Source organism: Vicia villosa, linkage group LG2 (assembly GCF_029867415.1).
Source record: "Vicia villosa cultivar HV-30 ecotype Madison, WI linkage group LG2, Vvil1.0, whole genome shotgun sequence".
Classification (NCBI taxonomy): domain Eukaryota; kingdom Viridiplantae; phylum Streptophyta; class Magnoliopsida; order Fabales; family Fabaceae; genus Vicia; species Vicia villosa.
Genome location: NC_081181.1, coordinates 229,208,429 through 229,225,785, shown reverse-complemented (window position 1 = coordinate 229,225,785; position 17,357 = coordinate 229,208,429). Strand labels below are relative to the sequence as shown.

The following is a 17,357-nucleotide window of genomic DNA, read 5'->3' as shown; positions in this document are numbered from 1 at the left end:
AATATCATACTGGTAGAGGTGGTTCTAGATTGATTGTTAGACATAATATCAGTTGGATGAATGAAGATAATAACTAAGATAATGTTCACTTGTGGATTAATTGATTATTGCATATGAATAGGTTGATGAACCCTAGAACTCAACATATTCATTCACCATTATTATTCGTCTTTAAGCTGTTTATCATTCAATTATTATTCTGTTATTTGCAATTTGAGATTAAACAATCAAAACCAATACTTTTCACTAACTCATTATAATTCGACTATAGAATGGAAGCAATATTAACTCAGTCTCTATGGATACGTTATATTAGAAAATATTTACCCAAAATACTTTCAACAAATTGGCGCTGTTGCCGGGGACTGTGTCAATATTGCACGCATTGCAATAGTTTTTTATGAGTTATTTCCATTAATCTGGTTGTTTCACGTTTTTGTTAGTTTTTGCAAAATTAGTGTATGCGCAGCAAAGTTTCCAGTGATCAACTTCTCTTCGATCCCGAGATCGAAAGAACCGCTAGGAGATTGAACAGCAAAACACGAAGAAGAGCAAACATAGCAAAAGCAAGAGACAACACAACTGCGACTTCGTCACAATCTTTAGAAACTATTGACGAGTCGTCTGACGGACTCTACTTCCACGAACTATTTGAAGAAGAGCAAGAAGCCATTATACAACACGCTGTTGTAAACATGGCCGCCATAGCTCCATGTGCAAATAGTCCTCGTCTCAATTCGCAATTCGCGAGGACTGGCGCCAACGGGCGGACATCTGAATTGAAGACCGGTATTCTACAGCTCATCTGTGCAAGTCCTTTCGCCGGATTGGACCATGAATATCCATACACTCATCTGACTCGATTCTATGAGTTAGCAGGTACTACAGGTGTAGCCCAAGCAGATGAAGAAACATTGTTCAAAAGGTTGTTCCCACATTCTTTGCTATCAAAATCTAAAGATTGGTATCTAGATCAACCCGAAGCAGTTATGACTGATTGGAATACCTTGAAAGAAAAGTTCTTGGAACGTTTTTACTCTCAAAACCGATTCTTTGATGCCAAAACAGCAATTGCGGTATTCTCTCAAGGCAGTAATGAATCACTAAATGAAGCTTGGGAAAGATTTAAAGCTATGCTGAGAAAGTGTAAAGGACACGATGTTATACGGTGAACTGACTTTTTATCGAAATGTACGGTAAGCAAGAGTCGCCACCGACTTTTACTTTATCCAAAACATCAGAAAGGCTAAAAGAACAGGAAAAAAACCTTTTTAAAGAAAACAGGGTTCGGGAGGTAATTTATGCAAAGGGAAGGTGTAAGGCACCCTTTGCATCCATGGTTTTCCATGGGCTCTTAATTGCTTTGCTCATTCGGAAGGAAAGAAATGTAGAAGAAGTGAATACGGACTTTAGCTCGTAAATGAGCGTAGCCATATCGAAGTTTTTTAAGAAAAAAAGATGAAAAAGAGTTTAATCCAGAGCAAGGCAATTAGGAGCAATTACCTTAATAATGTAGAAATGTTCTTTTAGCCTTTTAGGGTGAAAGGGTCCACCCATGCCATAAGAGGGCAGGAAGCCTTTCATTTGGAGGTTGAAGGGTCGTCGCAATGTCGTTCGCCATAAGACTGTCCCATGCCATAGAGAGGCAGGTAGTCTAAGGGAAGGACCAGAATAGCCTTTCGTTTAGGCAACCAGGGGATACCTCAGCCTTTCGTAGGCAACTTCCGAGGGACGAGATCATATTAATGTATCGAAAGGCAGCATCATTAGGGACCTATGATCTTTGCATAATCGAGGCAACATGGCTGAGGTATCCTCGTATTCGAGGAACATGGCTATTCTGCAAAAAAAAACAAGGCAACAAGGCAACAGGCAACAGGCAACAAAAGGGGTTACCAGAAAAAGGTGCGTGGGTGCAACAATCACGTGATCAATTCAAATATTTATCTTGTAAAGATTAAATGATTCTAAGTTCAATTTCAAGGTTATCACTCCCTAGGATTACTAACCATGCAAAAATATAAACAATATAATTAAAGCAATATGGGGGGGAAAGAGAAACCAGCGGGGGAAAGGGAGAATGAAACCAGCGGGTTTGACATAAGTAATAATTAAAAGCAGAAAAAATAAAAGAGATTAGAGTTTAGGGTTGCCGACTATTTGAGCTTTGGCGGTTGACAAACCCTGAAAATTGGAAAAGGGTGAAATAAACAGAAAATAGGGGTGAGAGCATTATCAATTCAATGACAAATAAAATTAACCCTAATTTTAAAAAAATGGCAAAAAGAAATTAAAATAAATGTGAACAAAACTTAGCTTTGGATTTGATTTGATATGGTTCGTAGTCGGGAGTACTCGGGGTTAACCCTGAAAAATGGGCAAAACAAAGGCAGACAGAAAAGAATTGAGTGTAGGCAGAGTTCATTATATTTAAAGGTAAACCCTAAAATAAATAAAATAAAAAATATTAAGATAAGGATTAGATCGGGACTTAGCTTTGTAATGGGCATGGCGCGTAGTCGGAAGGAACCCTGTTGCTAACCCTGAAAAGAATACACAAAAATACTATTTTTTCAGTGTATGGCTAATTCTCGTGAGCCCTGATTCGGGCGTAAATTAAATAAAAATCACATTTAATTATTTTATTGGTTTCTCAACCTAAATAATTAAATCAATGAAAAATAAGTCTCGATTAAATATGACCTTAATATATAAAAAACTTATGATTTTACGGAACTATATGAATTTATTAAACTGATTAAAAAACATAATTAAATAAACAAAAGTAAAAATTTTATTACAAAATAAAAATAAAAGTTTAATTATATATATAAAAATAAAAAAGGGTTTTATTATGTATAAACATAAAAGGTTTTATTAAAAAAAGAAAGAGTTATTGAGAAAAAAGAAAAAAAAATATATGTATATAAATAAAACCGGTTTATATAATAATAAATAAAAAAATTTTAAAAAAAAATTTAGCTTTTGATTGTATGTGGCGCATCCCTGGAGGTGTATGGTACGCATGCTAGCCCTGGCGCGTTAGATTTGGAAAAGAAGAGATCTGATGGGAGTGCGCTGAGGGACCATCGTAACAGCATGCAACTTGATACACTGGATCTGGGAGAGGAAATTCAAAAAAACGCACGCGCGGACGGCCAACCAGGAGGTGACACGCCATCGTCTTCCTCCTTGACAAAGCCTACAAATTTTGCTACGGTTTTGCTTTGAATCTAGTTCGTAGCTATTCACCCTGCAAAACATAAAAACGTCTACACGCAAAAGAAACTTGTCGCGAACCCTTGGTTCTGATCGTCCAAGCATTACGAGTCTATTGGCACCTGTATTTAGTCTCAATTTTGCCTAAACAGAAAAGCCCTAATTTAAGCTTTCTAGATCCAACAATGGCAGAATGCTCGTATCCTCATATTAACACAATTAACTTTCCAGGATCAGTTATAGAGTTGAAATAAGCATGAATATGCAATCAGAATCCAATGATTATGCGTGTATGATAGAATCCGATGCAAATTTAAAAGGCACAAAAACGTGACTTACCGTGGAGTGTTCTTGAGGTCTTAAGGTCTTGGGATGATCCAAACAGCTTCAGAGAAGATCAAGGAAGGTGTTTGAATGCTTGCTTCGCCTTGAATTGTCCTGCAACTGAAAATTGGATCTTGGAATTTCCTTCACTTTTTCAAGTCGGTTTAGGGTTCTTGGAAGCCAGAATTCGTAACCCTTGCACTCTGAATATGTTTCACATTTATAGGAGAATGTTTTAGGTTAACTAAACTGAACTGAATCTCCATAAATCTTTGATTGAAATTGTGAAAAATTTGATTTATAAAAGTTTCTAAATTTGGCCTTGATTGATCTTTTTTTGTACCTCAAACTATGTGAACGAATTTTGGGTGTTTTAATGAGAATATTTGATTGGTATTTGGCTTAGAATCAAAGCAATGATCATATCTTTCATCAATTTATTATTTTATATAATTAAATTATGATTTAAATGCATAAAAATCATAAAATAATTAATAAAAACAATATAAAATTGAGAGATATGTTTTTGGGGCGTGGATGGGCTTAGGATAAGTTTTGGATGAAAATAATATGGGCTCATTTGAAAATGTTTGGGATTTTGGATCTTTTTCCTTCATGCATACCCTTGAAAATCAGTGAACTTGTACACCTTGCCATTTCCTCATACTTCAATTATTTTCCAAGTTCTTGGACTTTTTAGAAACCTTGAAGAGTCCTCTAACCAGTTTTTTTGGTCCCATGTCAAAATAATTTTCTATGCTCCTTGTGTGTCAAAATAATCATCGGAACACCATATATTTCTCCTTCACTCCTAGCGCTCCCTTTCTGCTGCTGCTCTCCATTCTGCGGATTACTTCTTCAAATACCTCGTCATCTTCTTCCCCATCAATCCCTAACTCCTTTATTGTGTTCCAGACCTTTTTTGGGGCGCTTTCTAGAGTCTTCCAAATTCATCTGTTCCCTGTTTGCATTCCTGAGTCCGTAATTGAATCCCCCGAAGTAATTGAGTTTTCGCTAGCTCCTTTCTTCTTTTGCAATTGCGGAATGTGAATTGTTGTGGGTGGTTGATCCAAATTAGGGTTTAATTGGTGTTGAATTAAAGTGGTAAAATAGGAGGGGGCATAGGGGATTTTCAGAGATTCGTATACATCCACCAGGGCTTTCTTTCTTTTGGGCTTATGAATCTTTACTAGGTCAACAAGGCCCATAGCGGAACAGGATATGGAGTCCGAATTTTCCTGGCCCACATTTCTCACACTATCCACCCCAGTGGGTCCCATCATGGTACCATGTTCCCTAATCTCCATATTTTCAGCCGCCGTTGACTTACCTTTCGTACACTTTTTCTCTCCATCACCATCATCATTAATTCCACACTTCTCCCAATCCTGATTGTGATAATTTTGTGTACTTTCTGCCTTACTCTCGTGCGATATCCCCAAGTCCTCCTTCCCCACAAAAGTATCAGCTACTGAACTTGCTTCAGCCGTTTCCATACCTCCTTTATCCCTCCCTTCAAAAACATCCCTGGTCGACTCTGACATGGCGGTTCCGGTGTCCTCGAAACTTGCATCCTCCACGCTTTCCAATTCATCATCACTCCATGCGCTACCATCTTCCTCATTCGGGCCTGAGGCTTCAGATATACTGGGATCATTGTTTAAGGTTATGCGTTTCGGACCGTGCATGTCTTCCACCAACTTGATTCTATAGACATGATTATTGATCTCAATGTTGATAGTCTCGTTCAGCACCAGAGAGTATTTAGTCCTGACTAGAAATCTCACTACATCCATTCTTCTGTGGTTCTTTGTTACTTCATCCGCGCAGACGAAAACACCTATCGTGCTTGAAATGAATGCGTAGACCTTCAGGTTCCAAGCGTGGCATGGGAGGCCATAACATCTCATCCACGTCACGCGTTCATTATCTACATCCCTTGGTGACCACGGATGGATATCTACGAACCAACGCTCCACCCAATCCTTATCCTCCTCAATCATCGTTTTTATGTTCCCTACCTCTTGTTCCTCCAGTAGACATAGGTTCGCGCCCAGTGGTGTTGCTTTAATGTTGAAGAAATCTTCTGCATGGAGTGCTTGTTGGATATTATACGTCGAGCCCGCCGTTTCCACCACCCCCACAAAGGCTCTTTCAAATCTCTTCATATCCTCTTCCTCCATGTTGAATTGTAGGTGTGCAAATCTTGGAAGTTTGTCTCTCCCACACCACCCCAAGTTATTTTTCTCCTTGAATTGTGTTGTAAACTTCTTGTCATGTTCTACTCTCATTCCTCCTTTCACCACGTTTGCATAGGAACCTGTGTCACCCCTTGTTGTGTTATCTTTCCAAACCTTGCTTTTCTCACTTCGTTTGAACCTTTCTGCTTCATTTTTCGACTCCCTGGCACCAGTTACTACATTATCCTTCCGTCCACCATCTCGATCACCACCACCTCTGTTACATCTAGGGATGTTGGCATATAACTTCCTTCCTCTAATGAATATGTTATCTAACTTGGTTGCTAGAGCACCCTCATTTTCTACCTTCCTGAACCTAACAAATCCGAATCTCTTTCCTCTCTTGTCTCTTCTGGGTGGTATTGACACCTCCATGACCAAATCGTAACCCTTGAAGATCTCGAAGAGATCCTTTGCACTCACCTCCTCCGGAAACTCTGTAATGAAAAAGTTTGATACTTCCTCGAGACTAATAGGTTCCTTTCCTCCTTTCGCTCTCCAAAACGACCCCCTGTTGGGAACTTTTCTCGTGGTGTTTCTTCGAACTTCTGTCCATCCTCCATTGACCATGTTAACGATCTTTGAAAATATTAACTGAGATTAAAAAACTAGGTCGTATACAGAAAGCAGATACACCAGCATAAAAACCAAGGCCCCTAACCCTAAGGTTAGGAATTTAAGCCGAAGATCTTAATGCAGTAATCTACTTCAAGTATACCTGGTTGTGATCTTAATAATGTTTCACTTATATATCTAAAAACATTTGTGCCAAGTTGTCTGATAGTGAAATATAAGAGACTATTAATCATTCTTATATATTTAATGGTGTGTTGATGTTGTTGTATATTTTTTTAATAAGCTTTCTATATTTTCAATCAAAGGAAACTATTGCTTTTTTCGTCAGACAACATATATTTATAGTATATTAAACCGGAATCACGCATTATCTCGCAGACACTACAACAATTTTTGTGCATCATCTAAATTTATGTGGCACACTCCAAAACTCTTGTTCACTACTTAAAAAGAAAAAGTACATACTTTTTCTCTATGAAATATCATGGGTTTGAATACCGACAAAGACAAAAAATAACTTTCTAGGATAATTGGAGATTCATGTTCTAAGTCGTCTAAATTTTCAGGATCAATAACTTTAGTGCGTATAATATTAAAGAATAAGCACAATCAGGTTATAGCTACCCTTACATTTTTTGATAAAATGCCGCAGATAACCACTAGTAGTAGTTGTTGCACCAAGAAAAGACAATCATGAGATTTTAAGTCAACTAACTTGAGATCATTCATTGTCACAAGTTTGTTCACATTTGATGAGTATCCTAGGGGAACTTTGATACTGTGCAAGGATTCGCAAAAACTTTGTTTTAGCCAGAGTGTGACATGCTGGGGGAAAATATGCTCTATTTCTTATTTCTTTTGGGGCTAACTCTTGTCGTATACCCATTACAATCATATCTTCGCGGGATTTCTTAGTATTTTTTTGTCTTGCCTTTAATGTTGAGAAGTGTACCAATCAAACCATCACATACATTTTTCTCCACATACATCTCATCAAGACAATGTCTTACATCTAGACTATACCAGCATGATAGATCTAAGAACACATACAAGTTAACTGATACCATTAGAATTAACAGCTAAAACTCTCTATCCAAACTACAAAAACTCTAAAACTCACCTCTTACCGTCCACCCACCTATTACCTTAAGATTAAATAGTCTTAACACATATGACATTCTTGTAAAATTTTGGCATCCTAGATACAACTAATATTCTAGGTCTCTTTGCAAAGTCTCTACCACATCATCTTTCTAGAAAGCATCTACTCTCATATTAAGAATCAAGTCTTCTAAAGTATCATTCATAGATTTTTCATCTTCATCTGTATGTGATATAGGTGTCTTTTTGTCACTTTACCATGTCATACCCATTTCTTGTAATTTTGAATATTTTAACCACAACCTAAATGATTGAATATATCTTTCTTTGGATGTTTTTTTTGTATTAAAGTATTTTTTACAAGGACACCAAAATATTCCATTATTCTTAGAAAGGTTTTTTGTATCACTCCATTGTCATACTCTTTACTTAATCTATTGGCTTTCATCCAACTACGATCCAAAATCACATCAAACTTTTGAAAATAAAATAAAAATATAGCCAACAAAACTATAAAAAAACAAGACAAACTCAAAATAACAACAACGACGACGACGACGACAACGACAAAAACAACAAGACAAAATATTATAACGGAGAACTTGTACATACCGAAAATGTGATGGGTTGGGATGATATCCAAGCTTCCTTCCTACTTGGTGAAGAATGATGTTCTTTTGTTGGATGGAGAAAAATATTGTTCTTATGGTAAGTCTCAAAAGGTGAATGAGCTTGACTTAACATTAACTCCGAGTGAATAAAAAATTTAGAAAGTTTTTATCTCGGTTTCGCTAAAAACCGAGGAAACATATCTGACATAAAACCTATAAAATATAAAGCTACTAATTTGGTTCCAAAATGAATAAAAATTAAAGAGATTCTATCTCGGTTTATTTAAAAACCGAGGGATAATATCCGACGTAAGATGTATTAAAAATGAATATGTCTTTTTGGTTATAAATAAAACATAAAATTGCAAGAGTTAGAAATCGAAGCTCAAAACCTAAGAAACTATTTATGTCGGTTTGGATACAAAAAATTGAGGGAAAAAATTGATTTTTTTTAAAAATGAAACATGATACTCGCAGGACCTATACCCTTGATTTTCTGTTGTTCGAGGTGAATTTTTTTGTGAAAAAATGTTATTTGAAGTAGTGAAGCGAATATTTATTTTATTTATCTAACATTTTTTTTCTTATATTAGAAACAAATAAATACAAAAGTCATAGAATTTTTTTTGCACCCAACATTTTCTCTTTCTCAAGATTTCAATGCAACGAAGATCCATCATTTATTCTTCACTGACAATGATGACGATGAATCAGATTTAAAATTTGTTATATATTCTTACTTTAATATTATGTGTAACCAATGTAATATTTCGTATAAACAATGTAGTTTCTAAACAAATTAATTAATTGATCTTCTATGCAAACAATGTAATGAGTTATTTTTAAAAAATTAATTTTTTATGGATTTAGGTTATTAACCGAGAGGTATGTGACGCTAGTTTTGAAAAAATAAAAAAATTATTGTTGAAAATCGAATCAATGATCATTTCAACTATCCCTTAGTTAGTCAAAAACTAAAGAATTAAGTGGCAAATTATTATGACGTCTTTCGTTATTTCATCTCTATAACCGAGATTAAATCAAATTCGTGTTAGAGGTTAAAAGTGCATTTTGTTGTAGTGATTTGATTAAAACACAATTCTGCAAGGCAATTATGGAAGATATAGTATATCCTAAATCCTTTAGATTCGTTGAAATTATTGCTTTAGTACAAAGATGTGTACAAAAGGTACTTGGGAAAGATTCTATCATGTTAGTTAGAGTACATAATACTATCCATCAATTTATTCGCTTATTTTATAGATTTTGCAATTTATTCTCTAATTATTGATAAGCAACTGATAAAATAAACACATGCAAACGCATAATTAACATGAATAAAAAACATGCACCCATATACATTTTTCAATTCTGGATTATATATCTAAAATGGTTACTTAACATTTACAACAAACGTTTACACACTCATTATAAACTAATTGACAAGGAGTAGATTGAATTAGTATTAATTAATCACTCCATCTTGCTTCCTCAACTGCCTGTAAAACCTTTTTATGAAATCTTCCGCAGCTTTATCAATCTGGTTGTCCTTGCCATCATCATCATCTCTTAATGGAAATGGAGAGTCAGTAACCCTCAATTGCCTCACTCTTGAACTACGCTCGAAAATGGACAATGCTGGAGACGCTTCTACAATTTCTTGATCATTGTTAAGTGTATTCAGTATTGTTTTCATTGCGCTCATAGTCATCGCCTCATCAAGTGGTGTAGGCGGTGCTTGACTGGAAGTGAATGAGTTGTGGGAGTGGTGGCTTCTGGTGGAGCCTTTGTGATGACGATGGAACATTATATTAGCAATAACTTTTCCGGCAACCTTTCCCCGACGTTTGAGCATCATGTTTAGATCCTTCATTACTTTACCCTTTGATAATTTTTTTCTCATAATGAAAAATGCCACACGGACCATTCTCCAAACTCTCTTTGATATTACTGGTAGATTGCTTTCCATTATTTATTTTTTAGACTGAAATAGTTTGAGGAAGTGATTTTAAGAGAAAGAGAGATGAAGAAATGTATTTGATTTGAGTACAACATGGAGAAAGGTGATGAAGATATATATAGTGAGGAAAGGGAAAGGAAAATGAGAAATGAATATTAAATCAGAACATTATTTGGAAAAGGCTAGGCTTTTTGAAGAGGACAAAAGAAGTGCTTTACTCAATCGGTATCTTAAGAATGGTGGTATGATTTATTTTACTAGACTAAACATTATTTTAAATATAAACACTTGATATGATTTAATTGACTGATAGGAGCACTTTTTCTTTTAACGTATCTTACAAACTTATTTGATAGCTTAATTTACCAAAAAGTCTTATTTTACAATAAGTTTTAAAATACTTGATAGAACATTCACAGATAATGTGACAATTATAAAACATAGCCATATCTGTTTGAGAATCGGATCTAAATTAGCACTATCCATTTTATTGAATATATTTTTCTCATATTTGCTTTTCTTACTAAATAGTTATTACATTTGTCTTTAGAATCTAGGTTAACTCTTGGTTAAGAATGTCTCTGTCTAGTTAGTGGAAAACACATGATAGCAACTCAATAATTTGCCACGCACACCTACCCTTCTATCTCTCTTTGGCTTTTTAATCACTTTTCTTTGGGTTCTATCTGAAATTTGGATAACGATGCCTATTTATTCTGGATAATTACCCTTCAATCTTCACTTTGTAGTACAAAAACTATCCATCATAGTAACAGCTTTCAACAAAGGTCTGAGAAAATAAAAAGTGTGTGTAACATACATTGCATCTAAAACGTTATCCATTTTTTAGCATCTTTTCTCTACATATGTTTGGTTCAATGGATTTTGAAGACTAAGTAAAAATTTGCATGAGACCCTTTTAAAATTAAATTTTTATCTTCAAAAACACTTTTTCTTTTACTAAATGAAGTTAACTATGTTTGATAGAGTTTTTGAGATCGACTTTATTAGTCTTCTAGACCGTTTAATGTGTTCTTGAAGATGATGTGTGGTTTCGATAACGGATCGAGAGTGTTTTTATAAGAGTTGTAGTAAGCAGAAAAAAGATAATACTATTTTTTTTAAATGTTCTCTTTAAAAATATCAAGAGCGCTTTCATAAATAAATATTTTTGTATATCTTCAGCATTATTTATCCAGTCATCATCACTATATCCTACTAGTGAAGAGTTTGTATGAAAGAGTAAAAAAGGTCATAGCAAATTTTCCACTTATATATTTAATGATACAAATTACTTGTGTTAAGTGGCTAAGTTTTTTATTGAGTTGATAGCAAGCACCAAATGTCTGTAGAAAAATTAGACATGGCTTTCAAGCGGTGTCTATTTTTGCATTGTTGTAGGTATAGACAACGCTTATTTTTAATGTATAAACGCTGACTTAAGTTTATTTTATGCAGCACTTTCTATTAAAAATGTTTGCGTAAATCCTCTTATACAAAATTGTAGGAAACTATTATGATTTGAGCACAAGATTGTAGGTATAAAGATTGTAGGTATAAAGATTGTAGGAGGGAGTACAACATTGTAGGAAACTATTATGATTTGAGCAGAGGGATAAAGAGACTGTTGAACACATGCTTTTTAGATGCTGCAAAAGTTTAGTTTGAATTAGCCAATAAAAAATTATTATTATTATTATTATTATTATTATTATTATTATTATTATTATTTTTTTTTTTTAAGTTGTCAGTTGCATAAGTTTGTTTCCTATTTTCTAGTGTTAGTTGTGGTTCATAATATTATGGGGCATTAGTTTTTATTCATCTGTTTTTTTATGTATTTAAAACTTACTGCATTGGATAATAAAATATCTTTAGCAACAATACTCCCTCTCTCTTTCACATTTCTTTCTCCCTTTTACTCAATTAGAAAACAACAATTAGTATTAAGAGCTCTAATCTTGAGGAATCTGTGAAATGGATGCTGAAACAAGTTTCTCTCAAATTGCTCCCCCTATTTTCGATGGTGAGAACTATGGTCTTCAGGCTATGAGAATGGAATCCTATCTTGAGGCTTTGAATTTGTGGGAAGATATGGAAGAGGATTATGAGGTGCCTCCGCTGCCGAACAATCCTACTATGGCTCAATAGAAAAATAACAAGGAAAAGAAAACTAAAAAGGAAAAGTCATGTTATATATTGGTGTTTCATCAATCATTTTCACCGGTATAATGACTCTTAAAACATCAAAAGAAATATGGGACTATCTGAATATGGAATATGCAGGGAATGAAATTAAGGATTAGAGGAACGAAAGTGCTAAACCTGATGAGGGAATTCGAGTTGCAAAAAATGAAAGAGTCTGAGACAATCAAAGAATAATCAGACATATTATTTGGCATTGCTAAGAAGGTAAAATTCTTGGGCACTGAGTTTGCTGATTCAAGAATTGTTGAAAAAATTCTTGTAACAGTGCTAGAAAAATATGAGGCATAGCTTTTTTGGAGAATACAAAAGATCTCTGTAAGATCACTGTGTCAGAAGTCACACATGCGTCACAGGCCCAAGGGCAAAGGATGCTTATGAGGCAAGATCATTCGGTTGAAGGTGCTTTACCAGCCAAGAGCAAAGAAGCTGAAAACAATGCAGATAATCGCAACATAGAAAAGGGTAAAAAGAAAAATTATCCACCTTTTTATCGTTGTGGAAAAATGGGTCATCCACCATTTAGATGCTGGAGAAGGCCAGACACAAAGTGCAACAAGTGCATTGACACTACAACACGGAAGGCCTACGAAACTGCTTATTTTGGGCTTTAAAAGCGCTTAAAAGCGCTGTGAAAGCCAGCGCTGGCGTAGGTAACAAAAGCGCTTCTGAAAGCGCTCTGGTAGACCCCCCCTATAAGAGCGCTTTTCTGGAAAAAGCTCTCTGGTAGGCCCCCCTATAAGAGCGCTTTTCTGGAAAAAGCGCTCTGGTAGCTCAGCCTATAAGAGCGTTTTTTCCAGAAAAGCGCTCTGGTATCCCCCCCTATGAGAGCGCTTTTTCTGGAAAAAGTGCTCTGATAGCCCCCCTATAAGAGCGCTTTTGTAAAAGCGCTTTCGTAGGTTGCGTTTTTTTATTTTTTATGCTTTTTTTTTAATCTTTGGCAGCGCTTTTACTAAAAAGCGCTTTCGTAGGTGGACCTTTAAGAGCGCTTTTTAAAAGCGCTGTCGTTGCTAAATGAGGTATTTTAATGTGCAGCCTGTAATTTAAGCCTCCCAGTCGACCTGTAATATTTTCGACCTGTAATATGTTTTCAACCTGTAATATTTTCGACCTGTAATATATTTTCGACGATATATTTTCAACCATAGGTAGGACAATATATATATACTAATATAATACCATTATAATATCCAAAATTATATATATACATCATTACAAACTAAATCAGTAACATCAACAATATTATACTTCAAATCGACACAAATCCTACATGAAAAGTTGCTGAATAAAAAATTGACACAAATCCTCTTTGATTTCTTCCAACTTAAGTCTCGGGTACGAAGCAGCACGGAATTCGTCCAAGTACTACAAAACAAAAACATAATATGAATGATTTAGTTAAATGTAATAAATTATATGAAATTATCTTAAGTTATAAATTCATACCGTGAGCGGAATCTCTAATTGATTCGCCTGAAGGATTTCTTTCATAAACCTCAAAACATAGTATCCGCAATCTGAACTGTTTCGCTGTTGCGGACACTACATAGAAAAACAAATAAGATCAAATATCACAATAGTCAAGTAGCATAAATATTATAAGCAAAAATATTATAAGCAAAATTGTGAAAAATAATGTACCTGCACTTTGATCCAAGTAATGTTGTTTGATTTAGTCCGGGATACATGTGCGTCTCGTTGACTTCGGAACACTTGTATTGATCTAACAAATATATAAAAGCATATGTTTAGATCAATCTCACAAATAATTAAATATATAAATATACACGAATATTTAGAACGATCCCACTTACAAATCAATCATTTCCTTCATAGCCGGATAATTGGTCCAGTCACCATTTACCAAATTCAGATAATACACCACTTCTCTTATAGGGTTGATAGCAAGAAACAACTAGTGTGCTCTATAAATTAAAACAATAGGTTATATGAAAATTTTGCTATACACAAAAGAAGCAGAGATTAGATGAACCAAGAATGAGAAACTAACCCTACTGGTCGGGTATTATACGCCCAAAGATGCAGACTTTCTGTATTGCCGGTGGACATGAATCTATCGACTAAGCGTTGTCTAACTGATTCCGGTTCCGAAGCAATTGCCATTCCGCTGCAATGGGCGGAAGACACGAAACGGAATCTGTTTGACAATGGAGTCCCGCGCAACACTCTGTCATACAACAACCTTAAATAAAAACATAATAAACATTAGATTATTTTCATTGAAATGTGTAAATAAATTGTGGGACTAATTAAATAATATATCGGATGAGTGAATATTACCGGATGTATGAGTGCATATTATCGACGCCTAGTTGTTCATGCGTAAAAATCTCTTCCAAGTCATCAATTCCAATATTTGACATGAATTCAATACCGAAGACACCTTCATCCATATTGATTTCACGTAAAGCACCATCCTTCAAATCGGACATATCAACAATTGTTCCGAGCATCGTCCGATATCGAGGCACAAAAGCACCGCCTTTTTTTGCCGCTGGCTTCGGAGGACCAGTGGGTGGTACGCTACGAACTGGCTGCGTCACTTGTTATGACCCCCGAGCAGATGCCTAAAAATCATATAAGTTAGGTAAAATATAAAATCATGCAGTTTTAGATTCAGATTATATATTAACACTTTAAATGTACCTCTTTTAGTGATGCAACAGACTCCTCCTCCTGTAAAATCCCTTTACCCTTAATTGCGGGTTTTGTAGGAGCAGTCTAAAATTAAAATGTAAAAAATAATTAATAAACGGTGCAGAATTGACATTCGAAAACTAAATTATTCATAATCGTTTTCAATATACCTCATCACTAATGGTAATGAGCTCCGAGGGCCATGCAACAAATGATCCTATTGCATCTCGCAGCAATGTCGTCTCTGAGACCATGTCAGGTACCGGTAGCATCGCATCATGATCTAATACAACATCCACCGATACTTTCAGGTGTCCATCCGGGAACGGACGATGGTGAAGTAAATCTCCCAAAGAGTTGTGCACTTTTCCCTTGCCAACTAGGCGATAATTCGGTGACGATAAGTATAGTTGGCAAGATGAAATGCCCTAAACCAATAGTAAATATAAAGTCATTATCATTAATAAAATAGAACAATTTGTAAGGAAAAAAATTTATAATTACCTCGGGAAATTTCCTTTGACAGTTGATACTAGCCTTATCACTAGTTTCTTTCACCGATGAAGTGTTTCACTTTTCTCTCATATACATATCTTTATCTCTTTGCAATTCAGAGACTTGTGCTTGCAATTCCTGCAATTTTTGCAACACTTCTTCATTGGTAGGATTTGATCTTCTCCTAGGATGCTTGTAAAAAGTGGTTGGAGTCACACCATGACCTTTACCCCTCACCCGACCGGGATACTCAGGAGCATCTAGTGCTCTACTAAGTACGCTCCTATCATCCTGGTCCTCACTGGTGGATACTGATTGTGACAAGGTCTCCTGTAATTCATTTACATTTCAATAATTATTAGTGGAGATAAAAAAATCATTTATATATTAAAAAACATTTGATTTAATTAAAGACACAGTGTTATACTTACACATTCAGCATAAACTCTTTGAACATCGGGATCGACAGCTTGATTCTTGCCCACACGAGCTTCCTTCCACAACACATGTACTAGAAGTGAGGTTTCCTCACTTTTCGTCTCCTCTAACTATGCATTGACACAAATAAAATAGTCAAATAAAACACATTTAGACAATTAATTAAAACGCATTTCTATTTACTTACAATTTTTTCCTCTAAGCGTGCATATCCCAAACGCCCTTTTTTGTATGGATACGCGGCTTTTGATGCTCTCGCACTATTTGTGGCACTCCTTTTCCGAAAAGATTCATCTCTTTGCTCTACAAACTTAGCCCAATCATTATCATTAATGAACATCTCATACTTTTTTGGACGTCCCGGGGCCTTTTCAAGAAAGTTTCCTTCTTTATCCTTAAGATAGTTGTTTGTTAGATAAGCTTTCCACCCTCTATATCTTTTTCCGGCCAAACTAAGAATGAAGCGTTTACGCTCATCTGGTATGGTAAAAGACCTCTGCAAACAAACATACACATAGAGTGTGTTAGTATAAGTAATTTAATCAAATTATCGTCAAGATAATAACAACAACCATATATGATACCTTAAGCTCGTCCCAAATCATGTCTTTTTTCTCGTCCAACTCTTTGCTTTTCAGATTCCATTTAGCTACGGAGACTGGAATATGCAAACGAACAAGTGTACCAATATAGCTTGTCAACTTTGCAGAATTAGGACCAATTGGTTGGTTATCAGAATTCCATTCTAAATTATATATCAATCCTTGGTCTCTATGTCGAATGATTCCCTTCATAAGGGACACACCTCGTGCAACTTCTTTTGATGATGTATCCGGAGCATCTATATCTTGTGAGTTTTCTTGTGGGTTCTCTTGTGGGTTTTCTTGTGGGTTCTCCTGTGGGTTTTCTTGATTACTAGCCATTGAACCTGTATAAAATAAACTAAAGCACATTAGTACACTATTAATAAGCTAACAATCTATACAAGTCAAATGGAAGTCAAACCATGCATTTACAAGTAAATCGGAATCGAAATCGGTGAAATCAGAATAAGCGACAAAAAAAGAAAGTTGTCGGAATTGAACGAAATTTACATGGCTATGGTAAAACGTCCTCACGGACTCAAAAATGAAGTCAGTTTTCCAAAATTCAGACCCTAAGCCCGACTTTTGATCACGGACAGAACCAAAACCGATAAAAAAACAGTCCCGAAATGTAAAGATAAGTGAATGAGCAGCTCCGGAATTGTCAAAATAGTATAGTTACATGTAAAGAAGTCGACAAACGGATACATGGTTCAAAAGTTATGTACAAAACGAAAATATGCACCAAAATTGAATAAGTATTGTAACAATCGGAATACAAATTGAAAAAACTATACAAATTGAATATATAACATTAGTCGGAATATGTATACTATTACCTTTTTCACTAACGTCTCTTTCTTTTCTTGGTAGGATTGTGTGCTACGCGTTTCTTAACAACGCGGACGGTTGGATTGATCCAAATACCCTTATTATGATCATTTCT

General features: G+C 35.3%; 1 protein-coding gene across 1 annotated transcript; it reads right to left on the bottom strand.

The window, feature by feature from the left end:
* Positions 1 to 9,425: 9,425 nt before the first annotated feature.
* On the bottom strand, positions 9,426 to 10,118 carry LOC131648427 (uncharacterized). Its single transcript, XM_058918186.1, has one exon. The coding sequence runs from the start codon at positions 10,038 to 10,040 to the stop codon at positions 9,537 to 9,539; it is 504 nt and encodes a 167-aa protein (XP_058774169.1). The 5' UTR covers positions 10,041 to 10,118; the 3' UTR covers positions 9,426 to 9,536.
* Between the last annotated feature and the right edge of the window lie 7,239 nt (positions 10,119 to 17,357).